The sequence below is a fragment of the Pristiophorus japonicus genome, chromosome 15, assembly GCF_044704955.1.
Source record: "Pristiophorus japonicus isolate sPriJap1 chromosome 15, sPriJap1.hap1, whole genome shotgun sequence".
In the NCBI taxonomy this organism is placed as follows: domain Eukaryota; kingdom Metazoa; phylum Chordata; class Chondrichthyes; family Pristiophoridae; genus Pristiophorus; species Pristiophorus japonicus.
Window position 1 is genome coordinate 39,203,896 of NC_091991.1, and position 26,969 is coordinate 39,230,864.

General features: G+C 43.0%; 1 protein-coding gene across 1 annotated transcript in view; it reads right to left on the reverse strand.

Annotated features, from left to right (window-relative positions):
* cftr (CF transmembrane conductance regulator) overlaps positions 1-6,499 on the reverse strand; it is a 134,356-nt gene extending 127,857 nt beyond the window's left edge. The window contains exons 1-3 of the mRNA XM_070901699.1: positions 6,494-6,499; positions 5,680-5,831; positions 5,327-5,437 (exon numbers count right to left, since the gene is read on the reverse strand). Coding sequence (XP_070757800.1) covers positions 5,327-5,437; positions 5,680-5,831; positions 6,494-6,499 — 269 coding nt within the window. The remainder of the gene's footprint in view (positions 1-5,326; positions 5,438-5,679; positions 5,832-6,493) is intronic.
* Between the last annotated feature and the right edge of the window lie 20,470 nt (positions 6,500-26,969).

Consider the following 26,969-nt stretch of genomic DNA (forward strand, 5'->3'; position numbering starts at 1 on the left):
TCTAAGATCATGCCCTCTAGTTCTATTCTCCCCCATCAGTGAAAACATCTTGTCTGCATCCACCTTGTCAAGCCCCATCATATATAAGATCACCTCTCATTCTTCTGAATTCCAATGAGTAGAGGCCCAACCTACTCAACCTTTCCTCATAAATCAACTCCCTCATCCCCGGAATCAACCCAGTGAACCTTCTCTGAACTGCCTCCAAGGCAAGTATATCCTTTCGTAAATATGGAAACCAAAACTGCACACAGTATTCCAGGTGTGGCCTCATCAATACCTTGTATAGCTGTATTGTGTTCCTAACACAGATGAGGCTGCACACAGGGAGGTTAAAGTAACAGTGACCTCAGTCTTTATTAAGACACTCCAGAGTCGGGAACAGGCCTTAGGGGCTGGCTTATATACAGTGCAACTAAGGGATGCTGGGATCCCTTGGGACTTCAGGGGATGCACTCCCTGGTGGTGGAACATGGGAGTGCATGCTTTACAGATACACAACATCACTCCCCCGCCAAAGTCAAAGTGAAAACTATTTACAAGGTGAGGCGGTGGGGAGCCTTTCTTTCCCTGGTGGACCGCCTCGGTACAAATGCCTGCTCTGGTGTGTTGGCTGTGCCCTCGCTGGTCTGGCGTGCTGTTGGTCCTGCAGGGCTGCTGGGTGAGCCTGGCCTTGCTGGGCTGTTGGACGTGATGGGTTCGATTTCCTGGTCCGGGGTGGTGTCGTTGATCCTTTGGGTGTGTGTTGTGGGCTCGAAAAAGGTGGTGTCTACTGTGGGTTATTCAGGGCAGTCTGTGAACCGCAGCCTCGTTTGGTCCAGGTGCTTTCTGCAAATTTCTCCACTGTCTAGTTTGACTACAAACACCCTACTCCCTTCTTTAGCTATCACCGTGCCCGCGATCCACTTGGGACCATGTCCATAGTTTAGCACATATACAGGGTCATTCAGATCAATTTCCCGTGACACAGTGGCGCGATCATCGTTTCCATTTTGTTGCTGTCACCTGCTCTCTACCTGATCATGCAGGTTGGGGTGAACCAGCGAGAGTCTGGTTTTAAGTGTCCTTTTCATGAGTAGCTCAGCCGGGGGCACCCCTGTGAGCGAGTGGGGTCTCGTGCGGTAGCTGAGCAGTACTCGGGACAGGCGGGTTTGGAGTGAGCCTTCTGTGACTCGCTTAAGGCTCTGTTTGATGGTTTGTACTGCCCGCTCTGCCTGCCCATTGGAGGCTGGTTTAAATGGGGCTGAGGTGACATGTTTGATCCCATTGCGGGTCATGAATTCTTTAAATTAGGTACTGGTGAAACATGGCCCGTTGTCACTGACCAGTATATCAGGCAGGCCATGGATGGCAAACATGGCCCTCAGGCTTTCAATGGTGGTGGTGGTAGTGCTTCCTGACATTATTTCACATTCAATCCATTTTGAAAAAGCATCCACCACCACCAGGAACTTTTTACCGAGAAACGGGCCCACATAGCCGACATGGATCCTTGACCATGGTCTGGAGGGCCAGGACCACAAACTCAGTGGTGCCTCTCTGGGCGCGTTGCTCAACTAAGCACACACGCTGCATTGCCGTACACAGGATTCTAAGTCAGAGTCGATACCAGGCCACCACACTTGGGATCTAGCTATTGCTTTCATCATTACTATACCTGGGTGTGTGCTGTGGAGATCCGAGATGAACGTCTCCCTGCCCTTTTTGGTTACCCCACAACAAGCAGTCTGCCTGAATGGACAGCTCGTCCTTTCGCCGCTGGAATGGCTTGATTAGCTCTTGCATTTCAATGGGGATGCTGGCCCAGCTCCCATGCAGTACACAGTTTTTTACTCGGGACAGCAGAGGATCTTGGTTGGTCCAAGTCCTAATCTGGCGGGCCGTGACAGGTGATTTATCATTTTCAAACGCTTCCATGACCATCAACAAGTCTGCGGGCTGCGCCACCATCAACAAGTTTGTAGGCTGCGCCATTTCCACCCTCGTGATGGGCAATGGTAGCCGACTGAGAGCATCCGCACAGTTCTATGTGCCTGGTCTGTGGCGGATGGTGTAGTTATACACTGATAGCGCGAGTGCCCACCTTTGTATGCAGGCTGAGGCATTAGTATTTATCCCCTTGTTTTCAGCGAACAGGGATATGAGGGGCTTGTGATCAGTTTCCAGCTCAAATTTGAGGCCAAACAGGTACTGATGCATTTTCTTTACCCTGAACACACACGCTAATGCCTCTTTCTCAATCATGCTGTCGGCCCACTTGGCCTTAGACAAGCTCCTGGAGGCATAGGCGACAGGTTGCAAATTCCCCGCAATGTTAGCTTGTTGTAATACACACCCAACTCCGTACGATGACGCATCACATGCTAGCACAAGTCTTTTACACAGGTTATACAATACAAGCAGCTTGTTGAAGCATAAAATGTTTCTGGCTTTCTCAAAAGCAATTACTTGTTTTTTTTTCCCATACCCAGTTCTGACCTTTATGTAATAACACATGTAGGGGCTCTAAGAGGGTGCTTAGCCCCGGTAGGAAGTTACCAAAATAGTTGAGGAGTCCCAGGAACGACCACAGCTCCGTGACGTTCTGTGGGCTGGGCGCGTTCCTGATAGCCTCTGTCTTGGCGTCTGTGGGCCGAATGCCGTCTGCCGCGATCTTTCTCCCCAAAAACTCCACTTCTGTTGCCATGGAGACGCATTTCGACCTCTTCAGCCGCAGCCCTACGCGATCCAGTCGCTGCAGGACCTCCTCCAGGTTTTGTAGGTGCTTGACGGTGTCCTGAAAAACCACCGTGCGTGGTACCGACTTGAGTAGGCTCTCCATGTTTCTCTGGAAGATCGCTGCAGCCGACCGAATTCCAAACGGGCATCTGTGTAGATGAACAGTCCCTTGTGCGTGTGTTGATGCAGGTGAGTCCTTCGAAGATTCCTCCAGCTCCTGCGTCATGTAGGCCGAAGTCAGGTCAAGCTTGATGAACGTCTTGCCTCCTACCAGCGTCGCAAGTAGGTCGTCTGCTTTAGGTAGCGGGTATTGATCCTGTAGCGAGAAACGTTACTTTATAATCGCCGCAAATCCTGGCCGTGCCATCACTTTTGAGTACTGGAACAATCGGGCTGGTCCACTCGCTGAATTCCATTGGGGAGATTGCCCTCAATGCCCTCACCTTGCAGCCTATCCAGCTCGATTTCCACTCTCTCCCTCATCATGTGAGGTACCGCTCGCGCCTTGTGGTGAATGGGCCATGCCTCTGGGACCAAGTGGATCCGCACCTTCGCCCTGGAAAAGTTTCCAATACCTGGCTCAAAAAGGGAAGGAAATTTGTTAAGAACCTGGGTACACGAGGCCTCATCAATATGTGATAGCGTTTGGATGTCATCCCAGTTCCAGCGGATTTTGCCCAGCCAGCTCCTTCGAAGCAGTGTGGGGCCATCGCCCGGGACAATCCAGAGTGGCAGTTCGTGCACCATGCCCTCTTAGGTGACCTTGACCATGGCGCTGCCCAGGACAGTGATAAGCTCTTTGGTGTACGTTCTCAGTTTCGTGTGGATGGGGCTCAGGGCTGGTCTGAATGCCTTGTTGCACCACAGTCTCTCAAACATCTTTTTACTCATGATGGATTGGCTAGCGCCAGTATCCAATTCCATTGCTACAGGTAAGCCATTCAATTTTACTTTTAGCATTATAGGTGGACATTTCATCGAAAATGTGGGCACCCTATGTACTTCAGCATCTGCCTCCTCTCTCTGGGGCTCGAAATTGCTTTGATCCACCATGGACCGATCTTCCTCTGCCACGTGGTGGTTAGCAGGTTTTGCAGAGCTGCAAGCTCGTTGGAGGTGCCCCATTGTTCCACAGCTCGAGCAAACATACCCTTTGAAGCAGCATGAATAGGCTGAATGGAAGCCTCCACAACGCCAACAAGGTGTGAATTGATTTTTTTGATTTTTTGATTTTTTTGATTTTTTTGATTTTTTTTCTGCCAAAGTACATGACCTCACACTTTCCAAAATTATACTCCATCTGCCAAATTTTTGCCCACTCACTTAGCTTGTCTATGTCCTTTTGCAGATTTTTTGTGTCCTCCTCACACATTGCTTTTTATCCCATCTTTGCATCATCAGCAAACTTGGGTTATTTGGGTCAATTTATTTGGGTCATTGATCAGAATTTGAAGCCAAATTTCATACAGCTATCCCAGATGGCTGATTTGTATGTGTCTTGGGTCAGGCGTGTGATATCGCCTTCAAATCGCCTGAAAAAATGTTTCTCAATTTCATTCAATGCCTTGTACATTTGGCATATCCCTAATTGTGAAAATAAAACATGAGAAACAGCCACTTATGAGAGAATAGTATTTTCTTTCCCTTAGATGGATACCCAATATTATTTATTTCATTTTGCAATTTTAACTCAGTATTTGGTGCTTGATCCTTCCACTACTATAACCTGGATGTTTAAACTTGTGGAAAATTATAGGAAGATTCTTAGAATCGAGATGGGTTTGGTGACATTAGCCTGAATTTTTTTCGAGGTCAGATTCACCGCTAGAGGTGGATAGGGCAAGACCTCCACCCAGTGTCTCGGCCTTGCTATGATCCTGACCCATTTTCCTGGATCAAGCCTGTTTAGCTATGCAGGGCAGACTCTCGGCTAAATCACCACCCCCAATAGAGAGCCCACCACTGCTCGAGAGGAAGATGTCGTGAATGTCTCATTTAAAGGTGGCAGATGTTCCCTGAAAACATGAAAATGAATAGAAGTTTAGGTCTTAGACTGAGCTGAGACCTAACTAAGGTAGGTTTGAGATATGAGGTGAGGAAGAGATGCTCACTCCTGGCCCTTTACATGCTTAAAAAAAAAGCTTCAGCAGGTATTCGCTTCAACCCCAGGGTCTACTGGTCCTCCTCTCCCAGTGGTCCCTGGAGTTGATGGTAGTAGCAGTGTAAGGCAGTTGAAAGCAGCTAGGTTTCTGGGCCCCACCTCCCACTGCAATTTACATGGGGCGGTCAAGGCGTGGCTGGGCTCTTTTCCTTGTGCAGTGCAAGGAGGTAAGTCCACGGTGGCAGTAGTAAGCCTCCTCACCCGATTTCCCTTGATATTCTGCCACTATACTGCCTGATTTTGGGTGGTGTAGTAGAGGTAAAGCCAGTGTATTATCTTTACGCATCTTTGGAAGGTCTTATCCCAATGGTAGCCTCGTAGATTCATTTATCTAATAAGCTGATACTGCCTTTATAATTGAGCGGTCATCACTATCCATTCTTATTTAATATAGGTTATTGAGCACTATGTTAAAAAACAGTTTATTATCAGAATTTCATCACGTACCTTTCTAACATCTCAGAAAGTTCATCTGCAGAGTCAGTTGAAGGAATCTGATAGATGTCTGACAATTCCAGCTTCTGCCTGTAGCCTTTTTTCAAAATGGGTCTTGGCCATCTGAGGAATGCAAACATTAAAAAAAGGTTTATTGAAATATAAAAACATGGCTATTGCCAGAGCACATTGGGACACAATTTCAAAATCCTCCATTTTACGAAGTGGTAACAATTCAATTTCTATGCTCCTGCGGGACAGAATATCATGAGCTGGGTGAAAAATGTCACAATATCCACCCCTATTAGAATGCGCCAAGAATACCTAAGTGGACTTTTCACCCCTAAGTTACTGATCTCAGCTACAGGTCTGTATGGGTCTCCCAGGCTGGGCCAGGTAACTGTACTTCAACAGGACAAATCACAAACCAAGTTATCCCTGGGTCATTGTTATGTGTCTCTTGGCACCAACTTCTGAGCAGCATCAGTGGAGGCCTGGATGCTAGTTCATAGGCTGCCTATTCAAATAACAGATGGAGTGTAAATTCAAGAGGCCAATGTAATTGAGGACAAAAAATAAAACAATTAATTTGGAACTGGATGAACATGTTATGCTTTTAACACTGTTTGTAGTGTATTGTACATCCTGGATGTAGATATACTGAATTGATTGTATGGTACCAATTATTCTTAATAAAGATTTTTTTTTAATTGCAGAACCACTTGAGCACATGTGCCTAGAAAGTTTCAACTGCTATCACGGCATTTGTGTAATGTATTGTGTGGCCATTGCAGATTTAGCTTGAAGTTAGATTTTCCGAAAGAAGGCTAAAAAATCAACGTTGACATTTATTATTTTTCTTAACTAACAATATTTTCCAAAATGACCTTCTGTTCATCCAAACTTAAATCCTGCATTTTTATTTGGGTCACAACATAGAGTTTATTGGTTCCATGAGTGTGTAGCTGCTTTTATATTGGTATCAGTAAGGTGGTTCCACTTCTGCTTCTCGAAACTTGGGTCTCACGCAGCCAGCAACAACCCAATATAAACCTATCCAATTGGCTAAGGATAGTATTCCAAAAGATCTGTTAATGCAAAGACAAAAAAGGTGGATGTTTTTGTTATTAACTGTAGTACTCCTAAATTCTGTTCATAATTTTTCACAAAAGTACTTACCTCCATTTTGAGATTAGACTCATTCCAGCGCACTAAATTCATAGGATTCATATGAGCACTTGTATCGCAGGAACAAGAGAAGATAGTTTAGAAGAGAAGGTATCTGTACTAAATATTTTTATTACAACTTGATTTAATTTGTTTTTTAAAGCAAACACAAAATCAATATTACAAAAGCAAAGTACTGCTGATGCTGGAATCTGAAATAAAAACAGAGAATGCTGGAAATCTCAGCAGGTCAGGCAGCATCTGTGGAGAGAAAAATAGAATTAACATTTTGGGTTGACGACCCTTCGTCAGAACTGCCAAATGATTGAAAAGAGCACATTCTTAAGTACTGAAAAAGGGAGGGGAAGAAAGAACAAAAGGGAAGGTCTGTGATAGGTTGGAAGGCAGGAGAGATTAGAGAGACAAAAGTGATGATGGGCCGAATTGAAATGATAATGATAGAGGTTAGAAAAAGTTAATCTGGATAGGGTGTGAATGGCGTAGTAATAACCAGTTGCCATTATAGACAAAGAGAAAAAAAAGGGAAGCAAGAAGAAAAAAAAAACTTAAGATGGGGGGAGGGAAAGGGAGCCAAAGATGGCCAGAGGTTATCCTCTAAAATTGTTGAACTCAATGTTGAGTCCAGAAGGCTGTAAAGTGCCTAAAAGAAAGATGAGGTGCTGTTCCTCGAGCTTGTGTTGAGCGTCACTGGAACAGTGGAGGAGTCCGAGGATGGAGATATCAGAGTGGGAGTGGAGTGGAGAATTAAAGTGACAGACGACCGGAAGCTCAGGTCACATTTACGGACTGAATGGAGGTGTTCAGCCGTCACCCAATCTGCCCTTGGTCTCCCCAATATAGAGGAGACCACATTGTGAGCAGCGAATACAGTGTACTAAATTGAAAGAAGTACAAGTAAATCGCTGTTTCACCTGGAAGGAATATTTGGGGCCCTGGATCGTGGGAAGGGAGGAGGTAAAAGGGCAGGTGTTGCATCTCCTGCGCTTGCAAGGGAAGGTGCCGTAGGAAGGGGAGGGGGTGCTTGGGATGACTGCGGAATGGGCCAGGATGTCGTGGAGGGAGCGATCCCTTCAGAACGCTGAGAGGAAAGGGGAAGATGTGATTGGTGGTGGGGTCATGCTGGAAGTGGCGGAAATGGTGGAGGATGATCTGTTGAATGTGGAGGCTGGTGGGGTGAAAGGTGAGGACAAGGGGAACACTGTTGTGGTTCTAAGAGAGAGGGGAAGGGTTGAGAGTAGCGGTGTGGAAATAGAACGGACACGATTGAGGGCCATATTAACCACGGCAGAGGGGAATCCTCTGTTGAGGAAAAAGGAAGCCATCAGAGGCACTAGTGTGAAAGGTGGCGTCGTCAGAGCAGATGCGACGGAGACGGAGAAACTGGGAGAATGGAATGGAGTCCTTACAGGATGGGGTGGGAGGAAGTGTAGTCCAGGTAGCTGTGTGAGTCAGTGGGCTTATAGTGGATACTGATCGAAAGTCTATCCCCAAAAATGGGACAGAGAAGTCGAGGAAGGGAAGGGAAGACTCGGAGATGGACCATGTGAAGGTAAGGGAAGGGTGGAAATTGGATGCAAAGTGAATGAAATTTTCAAGTTCAGGGCAAGAGCAGGAAACAGCACTGATACAGTCATCAATGTACTGGAAAAAGAGGTGAGGGAGGGGACCTGAGTAGGACTGGAACAAAGAATGTTCCACATATCCCACCAAAAGGTATGCATAGCTAGGACCCATGCGGGTTCCCATATCAACACCTTTAATTTAGAGAAAGTGAGTGGAGTTAAAGGAGAAGGAGAAGTATTAATAACTGAAGCAATCATTCAACAGTGGAGTGTGACATTACATAGGGATTATTTGACACTCATATTTGCTCTAATATGTTGTGGATTGTATTGGTGTGGAACAATGTACAGGACTGAAAGATGCTTTAGAAATGAGATTCAATTTACTTGAGAATGCACATTCGAAAAAGCTATCTGCCTGTTGGCGCTGATATCTAAATGGTGTTTGAGTGGTAAAGAAAGCTATAGCAATTTATAAAATTTTACAGTAGTGATCAAGGAACATTGAACTAATACATTAAAAAGGGATGTAAGAAAATCCCATTTAATCTATTAAGGGTTTTAATGTGATAAAGATTAGTCCATCTGTTTAAAGTCCTTGGGCTGGATTTTGCAGTCAGTGATGAATGAACGGCAACAGCAATTCGTTACACTTACACTTGTCCACAGACTTTCTATGAGGTTTTGCATTGGAATTTGCTGTGATTAGTAAGTCATTTTGGTGCAGTGCCCTCTACAGGGGGTCTGAGATCTGTGTGAACAGGGCCACGCAACTGTGTATCTCCTTAACCAATCAGATTGAAAACTGAGCAGTACAGCGTCTAAACCAGGAATTGTAAGTTAGAATAGTTAATTCAATGCCAAATCATGTACAGAAAGTGGAATAAAGAGAAGGAAAGAAAGATGGGGTTAAGAGAGAGAGTTAAAATAGACAGAAAGAAAACATTTTAAAAATACATTTTATAATTTTTTTTAAATCTCCAATAATTAAAATCTGAAGAAATGAGACTCCATACTTGTGAAAGATCATTTTCATTGCCAGTGTTTGGCAGTAAGTAAGACTTATCACAGCATTAAAAATCTCCTTACTCTGGAATGGACAAGCCCTAACTTTTTCTGGTGAATTTATTGTGCATCTGTCACCCAAGTACAGGAACTTCATGCTGTTCCATATGTTTCAATGCCGAGTCTCTTGGCGAGATACTGTTCTAGCAAAGCTTCTGGAGGAGCAGGGTAACTTGGTCAGCAACTTCCTGATTTCCGCAATTAACTGTGCATGCTGGAGATTGCTGTCCGATTTATAATTTAATAACACTGGTATTTTTACTGTAAAATCCAGGCTTTTAAGAATCATGTTCTGAGTTGAGATAGATCTTTATCTCCGAATAAAGTTTGCCAAAAATCTGAATTAGAATTCAATTGTGGGAAAAGAAGCAAAAATTAAAGTAGATGAGGATATCACCTTAAAAAGAATTAGGAATCTCAAAGCAGATCGAGCTCTTGATGCTGATGAAGGTAACCTGGTAAACATTGTATACGTGGATGTTCAGAAAGTTTTGATAAGGTGCCACACAATAGGTTGCTCTACAAGGTAGAATCTTGTGAAATTGATGGGAAGATGTTAGATTGGATTAAGAATTGGCTGCATTCCCATAGGCAGAAAGTGGTTGTTAAAGGTTATGGATCTACTTGGAGACCGGTTACCACTGGTGTCCTGCAGTGATCAAATGTTAGGGCTGTTGCTTTTTATGGACCTTCATTAAGGACCTAAATATAAGCACTGAGGAAAAATTCCTCAAGCTTGTAGATGTTTCAAAGATCTATGGACTGTGGACGAAAAGAAACTACTACAAATGTATCTTGATACAAGGGGGACAGAGGTCCACATTTGGCAAATGTTATTTAATGTAGATAAATGTAGTGTTGTACATGTAGGCAGGACGAATGCCAAGTATATTTATACCCTAGAGGTTATAAAGCTAAAGTCTGTTGAGAAAGGAAAAGATCTTGGTGCTGTAGTACATAATTTTCTGAAGATTCACGCCCAGTGCCATGAGGCGATAGCCAAAGCAAATAGGGTATTAGGTTGCATTGCTAGGATAATTCAATTTAAAGTAGAAAGCACCATTTTGTCCATGTATAAGACCTTGGTTAGGTCTCACTTGGAATACTATGTCCAGTTTTGATCCCCTCACATGGTGTGTGATATAAAGGCTTTGGAAAAGGTTCAGAACAGGACCATTAGAATGATAACCAGTTTAAAGCAGCTCAATTACCCCAAAAGGCTTACAAAGCTGAGTCAAGTTACATTGTGGATATGTAGACTCAGGAGGGGATTTGGCTGAGGTGTTTCAAATAATGAAAGGAATAGATGGTGTTTATACAGGTGGATTATTTCAATTAGAAAGGTTAGGGAGAACCAGGGGTTTAAGTTACACAAGGGTAGAACTAGGCTAGACGTCAGCAGTACTTCCTTTCCCAGGGGATCGTAGACCTATGGCACAGGTTGATGGCTTGTGCAGTGACTGCAGATTCACTGCAAACATTTTTTTTAAAGTGAGATCGGTTCCTGGCTGAGGTGGAAATCACAGTGTACAAACTGGATGAGATAGTAAGTAATATAAATCATGGTCAATGTAGTCTCCAGGGCTAGTTTTTAATTGCTTTAGGAGGTCAGAGAGGAATTTCCAAGATACTTTTTTCTCCCTAAAAAGGTTGTGGTTTTTTTAGCCATTTTTAAAATCCTCTCCAGGAGGTTATATAGCTGCTGGACTGGTGTTGGGAATCATGACATCACGACTGTGGGGGGCTGGCTCGATGGAACAGCTGGTCTTTTCATGTTCATCATTTTCATATGTTTTGTATGTTTAAGACACAGACGTATTCCTTTTTAATGTACCAGCAGTTAAAACTGAAAATCATGTGCATTTCAAAATATCGGCTTTTTGCAAATTGACCAGGTGCATTATTCCCCTGAAATTCTGATGTCCCAGGTCTGTAAGAAGTTTCTACGGACCTGGGAAGGCATCGGAAAAGCCGGTTTTCAGCGCGCAATGCACATGCGCTGAAAACCGGCTTTTCCGATCTGTCAAGTTTCTGGCTTGACAGAGCATCCATAGATCGGGAGCGAGGACACATGCAGGGCAAGATTTCCGATATTTACGAATATCTTATCCTGCAAATGTCCTTTAAAATCTTGCGCCTGAAAAAGCAGGTATATAGCCTACTTTTACAGGCGAAAGTGTTTAAAAATACACACACACACATTAAAAATAATGTTATAAAAACACATTTTATTTTTAAAAACCCTGCCCACTATGGTAAGTTTATTTTGAGGCTTAATTAAAAAAACTTTTTAAAAAGTCGGCAAACTGTTTTTTTATAACAACTTTAATTTAAATGAATGTTAAATGTGTACTTTATTTTCTATTTTTTACCGTGTTTGGGGGGGGGGTGGTTCTCATTCATAGTAATAGGAGTTCCATACTTACGGAACTCCTATTGCTAGGAATGAGAAACTATACTGTATCTGATTGGCTGCTGTCTCCAGATCCCGGACTGCGCATGTCCCCACGTGCACACGCTGCGCGCGCAGTCACCAGAGGCCTCAAGCTCGAAAGTTCGGACGGGCACAGCAGCAGCAGGTAAGTGCGCATCGTTTTAGGTCGTTTGCCTGCAGGAAGAGGTCAACCGGAATTTCAGGGCCAATATTACGCGTACACAAAATGTGTTGTTCATGCTCACAATAGCGAAAATATGGCTCCACACCATACTTAACCAATTGAATGTTGTGAGACTAAATTTTAATAATAACCAAAATAGAATCGAACAACTTGCTAATAATGATTCTTGCAAGGTACAAAAGACTATTCTGCTGTAAACATGAGATCTGTTTGCAAGTCAGCAATGCATTGCATTTTACTCTCCAGCAGCTATATAATCTCCTGGAGAGGATTTTAAAAATGGCTAAATAAAAACATAGAGACTCACTTCTATTATCTCTATGAAAATGAAATGCATATGCAAATATACGGAAAAATCCATGTATATTTATACACATGTATTTAATCACTACATCAATAAGCCTATTTCACATGTGTTTGTACCCATTTGATAACCTTCATGGAGCTAGTTGCAAACCTACCATTGGCAATTATTAGTATCATTATGAATCGAAGGAATAGACAGATCTGGCAAGGTAGAAAAGTGATGGTGGTACGATGAAAGATCATATTATTTGTGTTCAAATACAATTTCATCAGAGTTCCCGCCTCCAAAAACGAATTTGGGGGTGAAATGAGACTATTAAAATATTTGATGTTTCTTGATAGTGAGTTGCTTCAAATAGAAATGCAAAGTAAGGATAGAGGACTTTTTCCAAAGGATGGAATGATCTCAAATGTCAGCGGAGGGATTCATCACTGGCCTGGCCCCAGTGTCCAGTTACAGAGCGATAGGAATAGAAGCATTAGGAGTAAAGTGCTTGGTGATATTAATTAACGTGATCCGTATAGAGGGGGCATAATGTAAAATTTGCTTTTTTATTTACAAGAATACATAATTTTATTGCTACATTAAAAATCTATTAAGAACATCACTAAAGCAAATTATATTGTCATTTATCTCATTCATGTTTCTGGAAGCTTGTTGTCTGCCGTGTTTCCTTACATTACAACAGTGACTACACTGCAAAATTAATTGGCTTTGAAGTGCTTTGGTACATCCTGAATTCATGATATATGCAAAATAAATGCAAGTTCTATCTATTTCTCGATCTATATGCACAACGATATCATTCATACTAATTTTAAAGTTAACTTAAAATCGTGTCGAAATACTTTTCTCAGTACACAGGGGTTTCTTCACCCAGGTCTCGTCTGTGGATATAATTTCTTTGTAGTTAATGCAGAATTGTTTTTTGTAGTGAATCATCCCATAGGGGGGTGAATTGACATCAATGCGTCCATTTTTCAGGTGTGAAGAAAGGGAAGTTGGGTCCAAAATAGGATTGTGATCTCCCGCTGTAGTTAAGTCCCAGAAATCTCCCTCACACAAAATTCAACCAGGCAACTTTTAGTCATCCAGGGCACATCCACCTGAAACAGGCTGCAGACTGAACTGGTTATGTAAATAAGGGTTCTATGCCCTATTGTAGGACCACGATGTAAAACTGGACAGCAACCAAGTGAAGCTTGCCTGGATCTTCCAGGTTTAGAGAGGCTAAACCTCAAAGGGACTGCTGGAGGCTGCTGACAAAAGGCGCCTAAATTTAGTAAATATCTGCATATTGTGAAGTTAAAAGGAGGAAGAGTGCTCCAGCAGGCTCCACCAAACAACTGCGAGCCACTGCCGGCCTGGGCTCACCCCTTCACAGCATCGCCTCCTCCTCTCATAGGTCCTCCTCTCACAGGACCTATCTGAGGGCTGCTGACGGCTTTGCAGCTGTTGGTATCAGCGAGCTGCACAGACCAACGCGCCAAGTAACCGCTCCGCTGACTTGCTTCCTGTTTCATGTGCAAGTTCCATTTCTTGCCAATATTTACAAATATAAGGTGGCTTCATATACTCTTAATGGTAAATAAGTACTGTTGGGGGGGATGACTCATCAGGGGAAGGCAGCAGCGGCCAAGTTCATGGCACCGTGGCTGGCTCTGCTGCACAGGAGGGCAGGGAAAAGAGTGGGAGCGCGATAGTGATAGGGGATTCAATGGTGAGGGGAATAGATAGGCGTTTCTGCGGCCGCAACCGAGACTCCAGGATAGTATGTTGCCTCCCTGGTGCAAGGGTCAAGGATGTCTTGGAGCGGATGCAGGACATTCTGAAATGGGAGGGAGAACAGCCAGTTGTCGTGGTGCACATTGGTACCAACGACATAGGTAAAAAAAGGAATGAGGTCCTACGAAACGAATTTAAGGAGCTAGGAGCTAAATTAAAAAGTAGGACCTCAAAAGTAGTAATCTCGGGATTGCTACCAGTGCCACGTGCTAGTCAGAGTAGGAATCGCAGGATAGCGCAGATGAATACGTGGCTTGAGCAGTGGTGCAGCAGGGAGGGATTCAAATTCCTGGAGCATTGGAACCGGTTCTGGGGGAGGGGGGACCAGTACAAACCGGACGGTCTGCACCTGGGCAGGACCGGAACCAATGTCCTAGAGGGAGTGTTTGCTAGTGCTGTTGGGGAGGAGTTAAACTCATATGGCAGGGGGATGGGAACCAATGCAGGGAGACAGAGGGAGACAAAAAGGAGGAAAAAGCAAAAGACAGAAAGGAGATGAGGAAAAGTGGAGGGCAGAGAAACCCAAGGCAAAGAACAAAAAGGGCCACTGTACAGCAAAATTCTAAAAGGACAAAATGTGTTAAAAAAACAAGCCTGAAGGCTTTGTGTCTTAATGCAAGGAGTATCCGCAATAAGGTGGATGAATTAACTGTGCAAATAGATGTTAACAAATATGATGTGATTGGGATTACGGAGACGTGACTCCAGGATGATCAGGGCTGGGAACTCACCATCCAGGGGTATTCAACATTCAGGAAGGATAGAATAAAAGGAAAAGGAGGTGGGGTAGCATTGCTGGTTAAAGAGGAGATTAATGCAATAGTTAGGAAAGACATTAGCTTGGATGATGTGGAATCATATGGGTAGAGCTGCAGAACACCAAAGGGCAAAAAACGTTAGTGGGAGTTGTGTACAGACCTCCAAACAGCAGTAGTGATGTTGGGGAGGGCATCAAACAGGAAATTAGGGGTGCATGCAATAAAGGTGCAGCAGTTATAATGGGTGACTTTAATATGCACATAGATTGGGCTAGCCAAACTGGAAGCAATACGGTGGAGGAGGATTTCCTGGAGTGCAAAAGGGATGGTTTTCTAGACCAATATGTCAAGGAACCAACTAGGGGGGAGGCCATCTTAGACTGGGTGTTGTGTAATGAGAGAGGATTAATTAGCAATCTCATTGTGCGAGGCCCCTTGGGGAAGAGTGACCATAATATGGTGGAATTCTGCATTAGGATGGAGAATGAAACAGTTAATTCAGAGACCATGGTCCAGAACTTAAAGAAGGGTAACTTTGAAGGTATGAGGCGTGAATTGGCTAGGATAGATTGGCGAATGATACTTAAGCGGTTGACTGTGGATGGGCAATGGCAGACATTTAGAAACAGCATGGATGAATTACAACAATTATACATTCCTGTCTGGCGTAAAAATAAAAAAGGGAAGGTGGCTCAACCGTGGCTATCAAGGGAAATCAGGGATAGTATTAAAGCCAAGGAAGTGGCATACAAGTTGGCCAGAAATAGCAGCGAACCTGGGGACTGGGAGAAATTTAGAACTCAGCAGAGGAGGACAAAGGGTTTGATTAGGGCAGGGAAAATGGAGTACGAGAAGAAGCTTGCAGGGAACATTAAGGCGGATTGCAAGAGTTTCTATAGGTATGTAAAGAGAAAAAGGTTAGTAAAGACAAACGTAGGTCCCCTGTAGTCAGAATCAGGGGAGGTCATGACGGGGAACAAAGAAATGGCAGACCAATTGAACAAGTACTTTGGTTCGGTATTCACTAAGGAGGACACAAACAAACTTCCAGATATAAAAGGGGTCAGAGAGTCTAGTAAGGAGGAGGAACTGAGGGAAATCTTTATTAGTCGGGAAATTGTGTTGGGGAAATTGATGGGATTGAAGGCCGATAAATCTCCAGGGCCTGATGGACTGCATCCCAGAGTACTTAAGGAGGTGGCCTTGGAAATAGCGGATGCATTGACAGTGATTTTCCAACATTCCATTGACTCTGGATCAGTTCCTATCGAGTGGAGGGTAGCCAATGTAACCCCACTTTTTAAAAAAGGAAGGAGAGAGAAAACAGGGAATTATAGCCTGACCTCAGTAGTGGGTAAAATGATGGAATCAATTATTAAGGATGTCATCGCAGCGCATTTGGAAAATGGTGACATGATAGGTCCAAGTCAGCATGGATTTGTGAAAGGGAAATCATGCTTGACAAATCTTCTGGAATTTTTTGAGGATGTTTCCAGTAAAGTGGACAAAGGAGAACCAGTTGATGTGGTATATTTGGACTTTCAGAAGGCTTTCGACAAGGTCCCACACAAGAGATTAATGTGCAAAGTTAAAGCACATGGGATTGGGGGTAGTGTGCTGACGTGGATTGAGAACTGGTGTCAGACAGGAAGCAAAGAGTAGGAGTAAATGGGTACTTTTCAGAATGGCAGGCAGTGACTAGTGGGGTACCGCAAGGTTCTGTGCTGGGGCCCCAGCTGTTTACATTGTACATTAATGATTTAGACGAGGGGATCAAATGTAGTATCTCCAAATTTGCGGATGACACTAAGTTGGGTGGCAGTGTGAGCTGCGAGGAGGATGCTATGAGGCTGCAGAGTGATTTGGATAGGTTAGGTGAGTGGGCAAATGAATGGCAGATGAAGTATAATGTGGATAAATGTGAGGTTATCCACTTTGGTGATAAAAACAGAGAGACAGACTATTATCTGAATGGTGACAGATTAGGAAAAGGGGAGGTGCAAAGAGACCTGGGTGTCGAGGTACATCAGTCATTGAAGGTTGGCATGCAGGTACAGCAGGCGGTTAAGAAAGCAAATGGCATGTTGGCCTTCATAGCGAGGGGATTTGAGTACAGGGGCAGGGAGGTGTTGCTACAGTTGTACAGGGCCTTGGTGAGGCCACACCTGGAGTATTATGTACAGTTTTGGTCTCCTAACTTGAGGAAGGACATTCTTGCTATTGAGGGAGTGCAGCGAAGATTCACCAGACTGATTCCCGGGATGGTGGGACTGACCTATCAAGAAAGACTGGATCAACTGGGCTTGTATTCACTGGAGTTCAGAAGAATGAGAGGGGACCTCATAGAAACGTTCAAAATTCTGACGGGTTCAGACAGGTTAGATGCAGGAAGAATGTTCCCAATGTTGGGGAAGTCCAGAACCAGGGGTCACAGTCTAAGGATAAGGGGTAAGCCATTTAGGACTGAGATGAGGAGAAACTTCGTCACCCAGAGAGTGGTGAACCTGTGGAATTCTCTACCACAGAAAGTAGTTGAGGCCAATTCACTAAATATATTCAAAAGGGAGTTAGATGAAGTCCTTACTACTAGGAGGATCAAGGGTTATGGCGAGAAAGCAGGAATGGGGTACTGAAGTTTCATGTTCAGCCATGAACTCATTGAATGGCGGTGCAGGCTAGAAGGGCTGAATGGCCTGCTCCTGCACCTATTTTCTATGTTTCTATGTTTCTAATAACACTGACATTGATGCATCTACCCTCCCAGTGCTTCAATGCTGGGGATGTTGGCCTGATCGAGGATACTGACATTGGTGCGTCTATCCTCCCAGTTGCCGTGGACAACGTGGACCATTTTCCATACCTCAGGAGCCTACTATCAGCAAGGGCACACATCGACAATGAGGTCCAACACTGCCTCCAGTGTGCCAGCGCAGCCTTCGGTCGCCTGAGGAAGAGAGTGTTTGAAGACCAAATCTGGCACCAAGCTTATGGTCTACAGGGCAGTAATGGTATCCGCACTCCTATATGGCTCAGAGACATGGACCATATACAGTAGACACCTCAAAGCGCTGGAAAAATACCATCAGCGCTGCCTCCGCAAGATGCTGCAAATCCACAGATACAATATTCCCAGCATCGCCAGCATTGAGGCATTGACCACGCTCGACCAGCGTGGTTGATCACACTCGACCAGCCACATTGTCCAGAAGCAAGTCATCCTCGACTCTGGGGGATTGCCTAAGAAGAAGAGAATATCCTGGCCAAAAAGTTTGAGCACAATCAGCGATCCGGGCGCAAATTGCACTCAAAATTGCGTTAGTTTTGCAAAGTGATTTTATTTTTGCTCACGTTTCCACTCAAACTCATTTGCATATCATTGAACACAAAATCTTCCATGAAACAGCGCAATCTGGCACATTTTAGAGTGTATTTTTTTCATTTTTCATCAAAATATATTCCTTGTTATATTTAAGAGTGATAACCTGGTGAGGTTTATTAATACAGCTGAAATGGGTTAATCACAAAAAAGAAGCTTTTTTTAATCAGAGTGCCTAGTCCACCACCTGTGAGTTAAAAAAAACTCTACGGAACCAATTACTAAGTACATTAGTGTACAGAAGTCAGTTTCTTAGTAAATTAAGAAAAGTATATTTAAAAGTTTTTAAAAGGTGCCTATTAGTGCCCTTGCACCTGAAAAGAATACTTAATTTTAAGTGCTTCTTCGAAGGCGCAGAAACAGGCACAATTAGCAGAAACTTGTCATGGTGATTAATTTGATGTGTGTGCGGGGCCAGCTTCCACCGCAATGTTTTTTAAACTAGCGCAAAGGATTGCGGAAACTCACTTTGCTGATTTTGGGCGGATTGCACTGGAAATACCAGCACAGCCTAGCGGAAACTCCAGGCACTTATCTATTAACAGATTAAAAATCTTGCATCTGTGTGTATTTCCTGTCAACTTTTACCATTATAAAATCTTTTGTCCACTTTAAATTACTAAAGTCTCAGTTTAGGGATACGGTCGCATAGTAGTTATGTTACTGGACTAGCAATCTAGAGGCCTGGACTAATGTTCAAATCCCACCATGACAGCTGAGGCATTTAAATTCAATTAATTAAATACATCTGGAATTTTAAAAAGCTTGTATCAGTAATGGTGACATTAAACTACCGGATTGTCGTAAAAACCTAGCTGGTTCACTAATGTCCTTAAGGGAAGTTAATGTCTTGTATGGAAGGAAATCTGCCGTCCTTACCCGGTCTGCTTTATATATAACTCCAGACACATAGCAATTGGTTGACTCTTAACTGCCCTCTGAAATAGCCTAGCAAGCAACTTATTCAAGAAGGAGGCTGACCACCACCTTCTCGAGGGCAGTTAGGGATGGGAAATAAATGCTGGCCTTGTCGGCAACGCCCACATTCCATGAATGAATAAAGAAAAGTCCCAATATTAGAAATGTCAGCAATCTCTTAATAAAACCAAATACAATTTCTAATCTATTAACTTATGAATAACCTTGCCTCAGCATGCATTTCCTGTCAACTTGTTTTACATTATAAAATCTCATGTCCACATCTATATTGGAAATTGTCTACTTAAAACATGTCCGACTGTATTTACCACATTGCTCTGCCATTCAATGAGATCATGGCTGATCTTCTACCTTAACTCCACTTTGCTGCACTATCCCCATATATCTTGATCCCCTTAATATTCAAAAATATATCGATCTCTGCCCATTTTCTCAATATTAAAGTGAACCAGGCCAAGAGCCGAGTAGTCCTTTGTTGCTGAGTTAGTGTGAAGTGCAACAATCAGAATAACTCAGGTCTGCCAGCTGGACATCACACTATAAAGACCAGTATCTCTACAATAGTGGCATCCTTAAATGTAGGAAACAATTTTACCATTCCAATATCTGGTTTAAAATCCTTTGTACTATCACATCAACAGAAAGAGGAAATTAACTGCAATTAATAAACAAAAGCAACTTTCTCTTCTGGAGCGTGAGACTTCCTCTTTCCAAAGAGTTTCTATTGGTTTCACTGAAAGACCCTCAAAAGAACCTTCCCTATGCATTTGTAATGTGTTGCTGCACTCATGCTGCACTTTCATTGGATGCCCATTGTAAGGTGAAAGGTTTGTATAGTAAAAATATAGCTGGAGTAGCTACAATGATTTGGTTGTTCACATATATTCACACACTTTTTCCAAAAGAAACCCAATGATACCCAATTTGTGTCAAGAAGATTTTGAATATTTTCCTCAGCTTACATTGGTGCGCTGGCAAATATGGTAATGTATGATATGCATTTCTGAGTTCTATACCCTGTACAATAAATCTCTTGGAGGACCACTTCTAAATAATTCATGTGCAATAATTACATTACTTAATTCAGACCAAATCCTACTTTTCACAATTAATTAGAATGCAATCTTTTTGCATTTTACTATTTAATCGGATACCTATTAACTTTGGTTCATCTGCTATTGCTACAGTTAGTGCAGTGTGTTACTGGGCTATTTGTTAAGCAGAATACAGTTGAAGCACAATTTCTGCAACCTACTTCATTATCAAGTTTATACTGTGCTTTTGATACATGATTGATTAAAATAATCAATCATGTGCCAACCTTATGGTAATAGTGCAGCTTTGAAGCTAACCCAATATAACAGACATATATTTTAGTGAGGAAAGGGCTCCTGAATAAATACTGGTCACTAAATCATGAAATCACAGGATAAATGTACAATGCATTTGTCAACATAAGATTTGTCAACATACCTAACATCTACACTCATAATTCAAGCTGACATTCATTTTGTAAATCAAAAAATACAATGGTGTATTTGGAGTCAAGACAGAAAAAGGACTTTTTTCAAAGGGTTATTTTGCTCCATTTATTGGAAGGCTAAGTACAACTGCACATATACTCAAGGTTCTGAGTGCGATTCTTGCCAAAAGAGATATGTCTTAAACTTCACACCCAAATTAATTCTAGTGGTGTCTAAACACAAGCTTGGTTTTGTTGAGAGTTTTATAACACTGAAGGATGCAGGGTGTTGTTAATATGTAACATAATGTTTTTCCCTTTGAACTCATGTGTCTTTAGTTGTAAGCAAAAGTACTGTTGCATTCTCTTGTGAAGTTCTAGCTGATAAAGTATGGAGTAATTATGCATTCATAATATTTTGTGCATGCATTGTGAAATACAAGGTTTCTTTTCTACGGCTCACTAGGCCCTCTTTGCTGTATAATTTCCACCATCGACAAGGCACAAGTCAAGAGTGTGATGGAATACTCTCCACTTGCCTGGGTGAGTGCAGCTCCAACAATGCTCAAGAAACTCAGCACCATCCCAAAGCAGCCCGCTTGATTTGCACCCCAGCCACCATCTTCAACATTAATTCCCTCCACCACCGCCACACCCTGGCTACAGTGTGTACCATCTACAAGATGCACTGCAGCAACACACCAAGGCTTCGTCGACAACACCTACTAAACCCGCAACCTCCATCACCTAGAAGGACAAGGGCAGCAGATGCATGGGAACACCCATCACTTTCAAGTGCCCCTCCAAGTCACACACCATCTTGATTTGGAAATATATCAACGTTCCTTCATCATTGCTGGGTCAAAATCCTGACACTCCCTCGCTAACAACACTATGGGATTACCTTCACCATGCGGACTGCAGCGATTCAAGAAGGTGGCTCACCACCACTTTCTCAAGGGCAATTAGGAATGGACAATAAAGGTTGGCCTTGCCAGCGACACTCACATCCCATGAATGAAAAAATAATAAGATGCCTCAGCTAAAAGGAACAGGCAAGTGATTTTCCTACTGTAATCATCTGTCACACATTGTGGTAGTAGGGCTAGGGTAACTCATCCCATTTTCACTTCCTTTGCTGTAAAGCAGTTAACCTTCAATCCGCAACTCTGCTATGTCACAACTGAAATCAGTAATTCATCATTTGTGGAATCATGGGTGCTACCCTACATCCTGCCACTCCATCATATGATGCATTGGTACACTAAAATGCAACTTCACTGGCAGTGGTTAAGTACAATCTGAATTGTAAGAGAGCATTATGAGTGTTAAAGTAAAATCTAGGGTGAACCAAATGCATATTACTCGAACGACAGTTCGGCTTTTAGTCTATTGTGTTTATCAGGCATTGTGCCCTTTCTAGCTTCATCTTAATTGCCATGCGATTTCTATTACTGATTTAATTTTGAATACATCATTAAGAATATTGTTGTGCAGGAAATTAAAAAACTTTTATGCTGAGGAAGTGGAGTAATCTCTGAAAAGTAGTGATTCAGGATTAGGCTTGTATTCCAAACGAACTGAACAACACAAGATCCAATGGCTTTTAACCACCAGTCCATGCAGAGACCAATCACTGAGCTCAATCAGATTGCTGTGAACGTGTTTCAAAATGTCACTATACAGAGTTAGGAATCGCTTTACCCTGTCAGAGTGCGACTCTGCAGCTGCACATCAAATTAAAGCTCTAGAATTATTCTGTTAGTTTAGTATTGTCATGCATAGTCGTCAAACATCAGTGCACTGGCAGGTAATTCTTTTCACGTCAGTTTAAAGTGGCGTACTTTCTACTCTGCATGCGGTTAATGAGCAAGAGGATTGATTATTAATTTAGCTTTTATATGTTAAAGAGTTTTCTGGCAGTTATAAAGTGTCAAAAGTTAAATTAATAGTTACATTATCTATACATGGCGATAAAGGCCCTCATTTTAAAGTGGTGTCGGGAACGGAGCGTGCGATTCCCATAGAGGTCAGAGAATTCAAGGAGTCTGGGGACGCGAGTCCCGCCTGATCTTACCAGCAGTCCCGCCCGAACCGGTCAGATCCGCGACCTGGCCGACGGGCACGTGGGAGGGGGATATGGCAGCAGGAGGCCATAGCCGGGGTCCCATAGGAACTCCTGCTCCTCCTGACCCACATTTCAGTCCACAATTGTCTGGCCTGATGTCACGGCTGCCCCGCTAAAACCTCCACCTAATATTGCACCCGGGTCTCAATGACATCTCCGGGACCCGACCTGCATATTTAAAAAAGGTCGCCGTTTCCTTCCTGTAGGGGTCGCGCTCGCCTGCTCAGAGCAGGTCCCCGCGGGAAGGCAGCGGGATCAGAGGGGTTAAGTAATTGCCCGGTTTCCACCAGACATCGGGGCAATACAAACAATTTTACACTTTTTGTTATAACCGAAATAACTCTCTTCTGTTACAATTAATTATAAAAAACACTGCAGGAAAAACATTTATTTTGATAGCGGCATGATGTACAAAGATCTGAAATAATGAGAATCATAGAATGTTACGGCACAGAAACAGGCCGTTTGGCCCATCAAATTCGATGTTTTTCTCCATATGAGCTAACTAGTTTAGTGCCACAGATAATGTTACTACTTTTGTATTAGTAGTTTAATGCCACACTGCTGGTTGCTCCCCATACTCTTTAATAGGGGGTCACTTTACAATGAGATTCCTGCAGTGTTGCTGACGGGTAATTTGCAGCATGTACTGCATATGTGACTAGTACTGAGCTAATGATGAGAAACAAAGTGGTAACAAGACCTTGTAGTTATCTATCAAGAGGTTCACATATCCATTGGGTTGGGCAGGGAGACTTGGGGGTTGACCTTGGATCTGCAAGTTTGAGGCTGAACTGGGTTCCGCAGCTTGTAATGTGTTTTGTACTTTCCAGAGACCAAATGTATGGGGGAGACCTCACCACTACTGCGGCTCATATGATTGTCTTGGAGATGATTGGTGTACATGGCCACATCAAGAGGTTTGGGGACCCTAGAACGACTGTTTTTTTGTTTGCCAACTCTGTTACTCTCTCCTTTTCTCTCTGTGTTTTTCACTGTTATTCTCATTCCTTCTGTATTTTTCTCAATTCTCTTCCAGTGTCTCTCTTTCTCTTTTTTGTTAGTCTCTTCCCATTTCTCGGTTACTGTCCCCATTACTCTCTGTGTTGATATCTCTTATTACTCTCTCGCTGGTCGGGGTACTTCCTCTGTTACTCCAGCAATCTCTGCCAACTCTATTGTTTTCCATCAATGATCTGCGACTACTGCCAGTTGCTCCAGTTATCGCTCCCAAGAAAGACAACAGCTGCAGGAACTGGGAATGAGGTTGTAGATAGAAAATGGTGGGAGAGAGCGAATGGGGAATGGCCACAGCTAGCATTGGAGAGTAGGGATGGACAGAGGCATCATCACAAACAGAACTGCATGCCTCTAATCTGCTGCATATCTGCAAGCATGCTTCACGTTGGACCTTAGGATGTCGAACCTGAGATAAGCTGGATCCTAGAGTCCAGGGATGGAGTCAAATGAGCTGCAATGGGATTGAGGACAATAGGCCCAAAAATTGCGGCCTCTCCGGGTGTGTACGATGTGCGCACGCACCGAAAGAGGCCTCGCAAATGCTGGTTCTTGATGCACAATGCGCGTGCTGGCTTTTCCAATTTCCCCACAGGAAAGACATCTGTAGGGCAGAGATTTGGGCTATTTGCCCAACCCTTGCCCAGTGAATGTCTTTCATACTCTTATGGCTAGTAAAAGCAGGCATATAGCCTTTTTTTTTTACCAGCATAAAAGTTTTAAAATATAGTAAAATTAAATTTAATCACTCATTTTTATATTAAAAACCCTGTCCATTAAGGTAAGTTTATTTTAACCCTATTAAAACACGTTTAAAAAAGTCCAAAATGTTTTTTTTCTAAAACATTCAATTTCAATTAATTTTAAATATGTGAGGTGTTTTTTTTATTTATTGTGTTGTGTTTCTTGTTTTGGGGGGGATTCTCATTGATAGTAATGGGAGTTTGTACAAACCGAGCTCCCATTATTATCAATGAGAATACTACAAGTTGAGAAGGAATTTCTTCTCCCAGAGGGTTGTGAATCTGTGGAATTCTCTGCCCAAGGAAGCAGTTGAGGCTAGCTCATTGAATGTATTCAAATCACAGATAGATAGATTTTTAACCAATAAGGGAATTAAGGGTTATGGGGAGCGGGCGGGTAAGTGGAGCTGAGTCCACGGCCAGATCAGCCATGATCTTGTTGAATGGCAGAGCAGGCTCGAGGGGCTAGATGGCTTACTCCTGTTCCTAATTCTTATGTTCTTATGTTCTTACATAGTGATTGATGGTCCAGGCCCATGTGATTCCAGGATACGCATACCTACAAGACATGTTCCCGTACGCTGCACAGCGAATGAAGGCCTCCGGCCGGAATCCTATGTCCCTCCGGGACCACCAGGTATTTTCGTGGTTAAATTTCAGGTCAGAGGCACTCATCCAAAGGAAGCCTCTGACTACAATTATTCCCCCAGATTTTGCTTGGGAGAGGAGACAGGACCGAACAGTAGGATGAGGAAGTTTATGAATCAATTTGTAATTCTTTGTGAATTATCATTGGGATTACTGGGGTTGTTCTGATAAGAGCAGGGAAGGTTAAGGGAAGATTTAAAAGAGGTGTTCAAAATTATGTGGGTTTCTGTTAGAGTAGATGGGGAGAAATTGTTTACACTGGCAGGAGAGAAAGTAACCAGAGGACGCAGACTTAAGATAATTGTAAAGGAACCAGGAGGGAGTTGAGAATTTTTTTTACACAGCTGAATTGTTATGATCTGGAATGCGCTGCCTAAAAGGGTGGCGGAAGCAAGTTCAAAAGGGAATTGGACATATTACTTGAAAAAAATGCAGGGCTACGGGCAAAGAGCAGGGGAGTGGGACTAATTGGAAGGCTTTTCTAAAGAGCGGGCACAAGCAGGATGTTCTCTATGAATCTATAATTAAATATTTTATGTTAAATGTGTGATAAAGATTATTTAGGGAAATTTATTTTCTTGATAAACTGTGATTTTGTTATGTTTCTGACTAAAGTCAACCGAAATGACAATGTATAAATAGTGTGGAATCCCATTGTTCCATGCTTTGGGGACCTGAGACGGGGACAATGGACTTCAGGATTTGATTGACTGAAATTCTAGGATGTGATTGGTTGAAGGGATTCTGCAATCTGATTGGTTGGACTCCAGGGTCTGACAGAGACGTGGTTAAATCTGAAGGGTTTAAAGTTTACATCGTTGCAGTTTAGCAACTATATAATATAAGCATCTTTTGAAAGCACTGCTGGGCAAATGAATGCCCCACAAAGACACCTAGTAAATAAGTCTTCATTTAGTGTTAGAACTATTGTCGATAGAAATTGTTTAATTTCGGCACGCTGTCCAGAATTGATATTGAATTCACCTTGTGCACAAGCTAAACTCTCTCTTATTAAAAAAAACCCAGATTATATGTCCCCATAAACGTCAGCACCTGACAACATCAGAGCACATAATTTCTGTACGCGACCGCACACTTTGATGGATACGCGATAACAAACAAATGATTCTAAAGCAGACTCAAGCCACAAATTCTGTGCATAACTTTCCCAGCCAGCGTCAAGTGCAGCACATTTAGTAACAACGATATAATCTTGTCCTTCCTTTTCATTACAGCAATGAATGCCTAAATGAACTCGTGATGTGTTGGCCTCTGTACCGTCAGGATCTATGCATATCGTCAAAAAAAAGTTTTATGGAAGTTTCGCAAGACTTTTGAAAAGAAAAGTCCGACTTCAAAATACTGTTTAAGCATACTACAGTGAGAAGCCTCGCCAGTACCGCGAAATCCTGATCTGCAAACAGTAGGCTGAGAAAGGTCAGTGCAGTTGGTAGGAGTTGTTGCCGGCTACTGAACTGTGACAAATGTTCTTCTGAAGTTTTACATTCCTTTATCTGCGGACCTTGATATTCCGCAATTTACCAACACCCGCGTAATATACCTCTCGAACATTACAGCTCGGTCGGGGGAGGGAAAAAACAATCTCCAAGTCGGAGAGGAATGCATCGGCAGTTTAATAAATAAGGTCAACTCGCGAGAATTACTGTAAAGGTGTTTCACTGTTTGGGAATGATTTGCTATGAAAACAAAATAAAAGGGTGAGATGGCGAGAGCTAGCTCGGAATTCGGAAGCTTGGTCTTACCTGAAGAAGAGTTTGGAGAAGGCATTGGCTTTTTCAATGGGCGATCTCTGCATTGTTGCCCGGTGAAGGGTTTCGAGTACCTGAGAGCAGAGTCTGCCCGCACCCCACCTTATTAACTCTGCCTGGTGATGTCACTGCTCAGCCCAGAGAGAGAGGGAGAGAGAGAGAGAGAGAGAAAGCCACAAAGGTTGTCAGCTGTGCACCTTCTCTAAATGACAACACGTATTTTGCACCAGAACTGAAATTGCTGCAAATTTGTTGTCCATTTCTCTACAATCATTAACGACCTGTAGGGG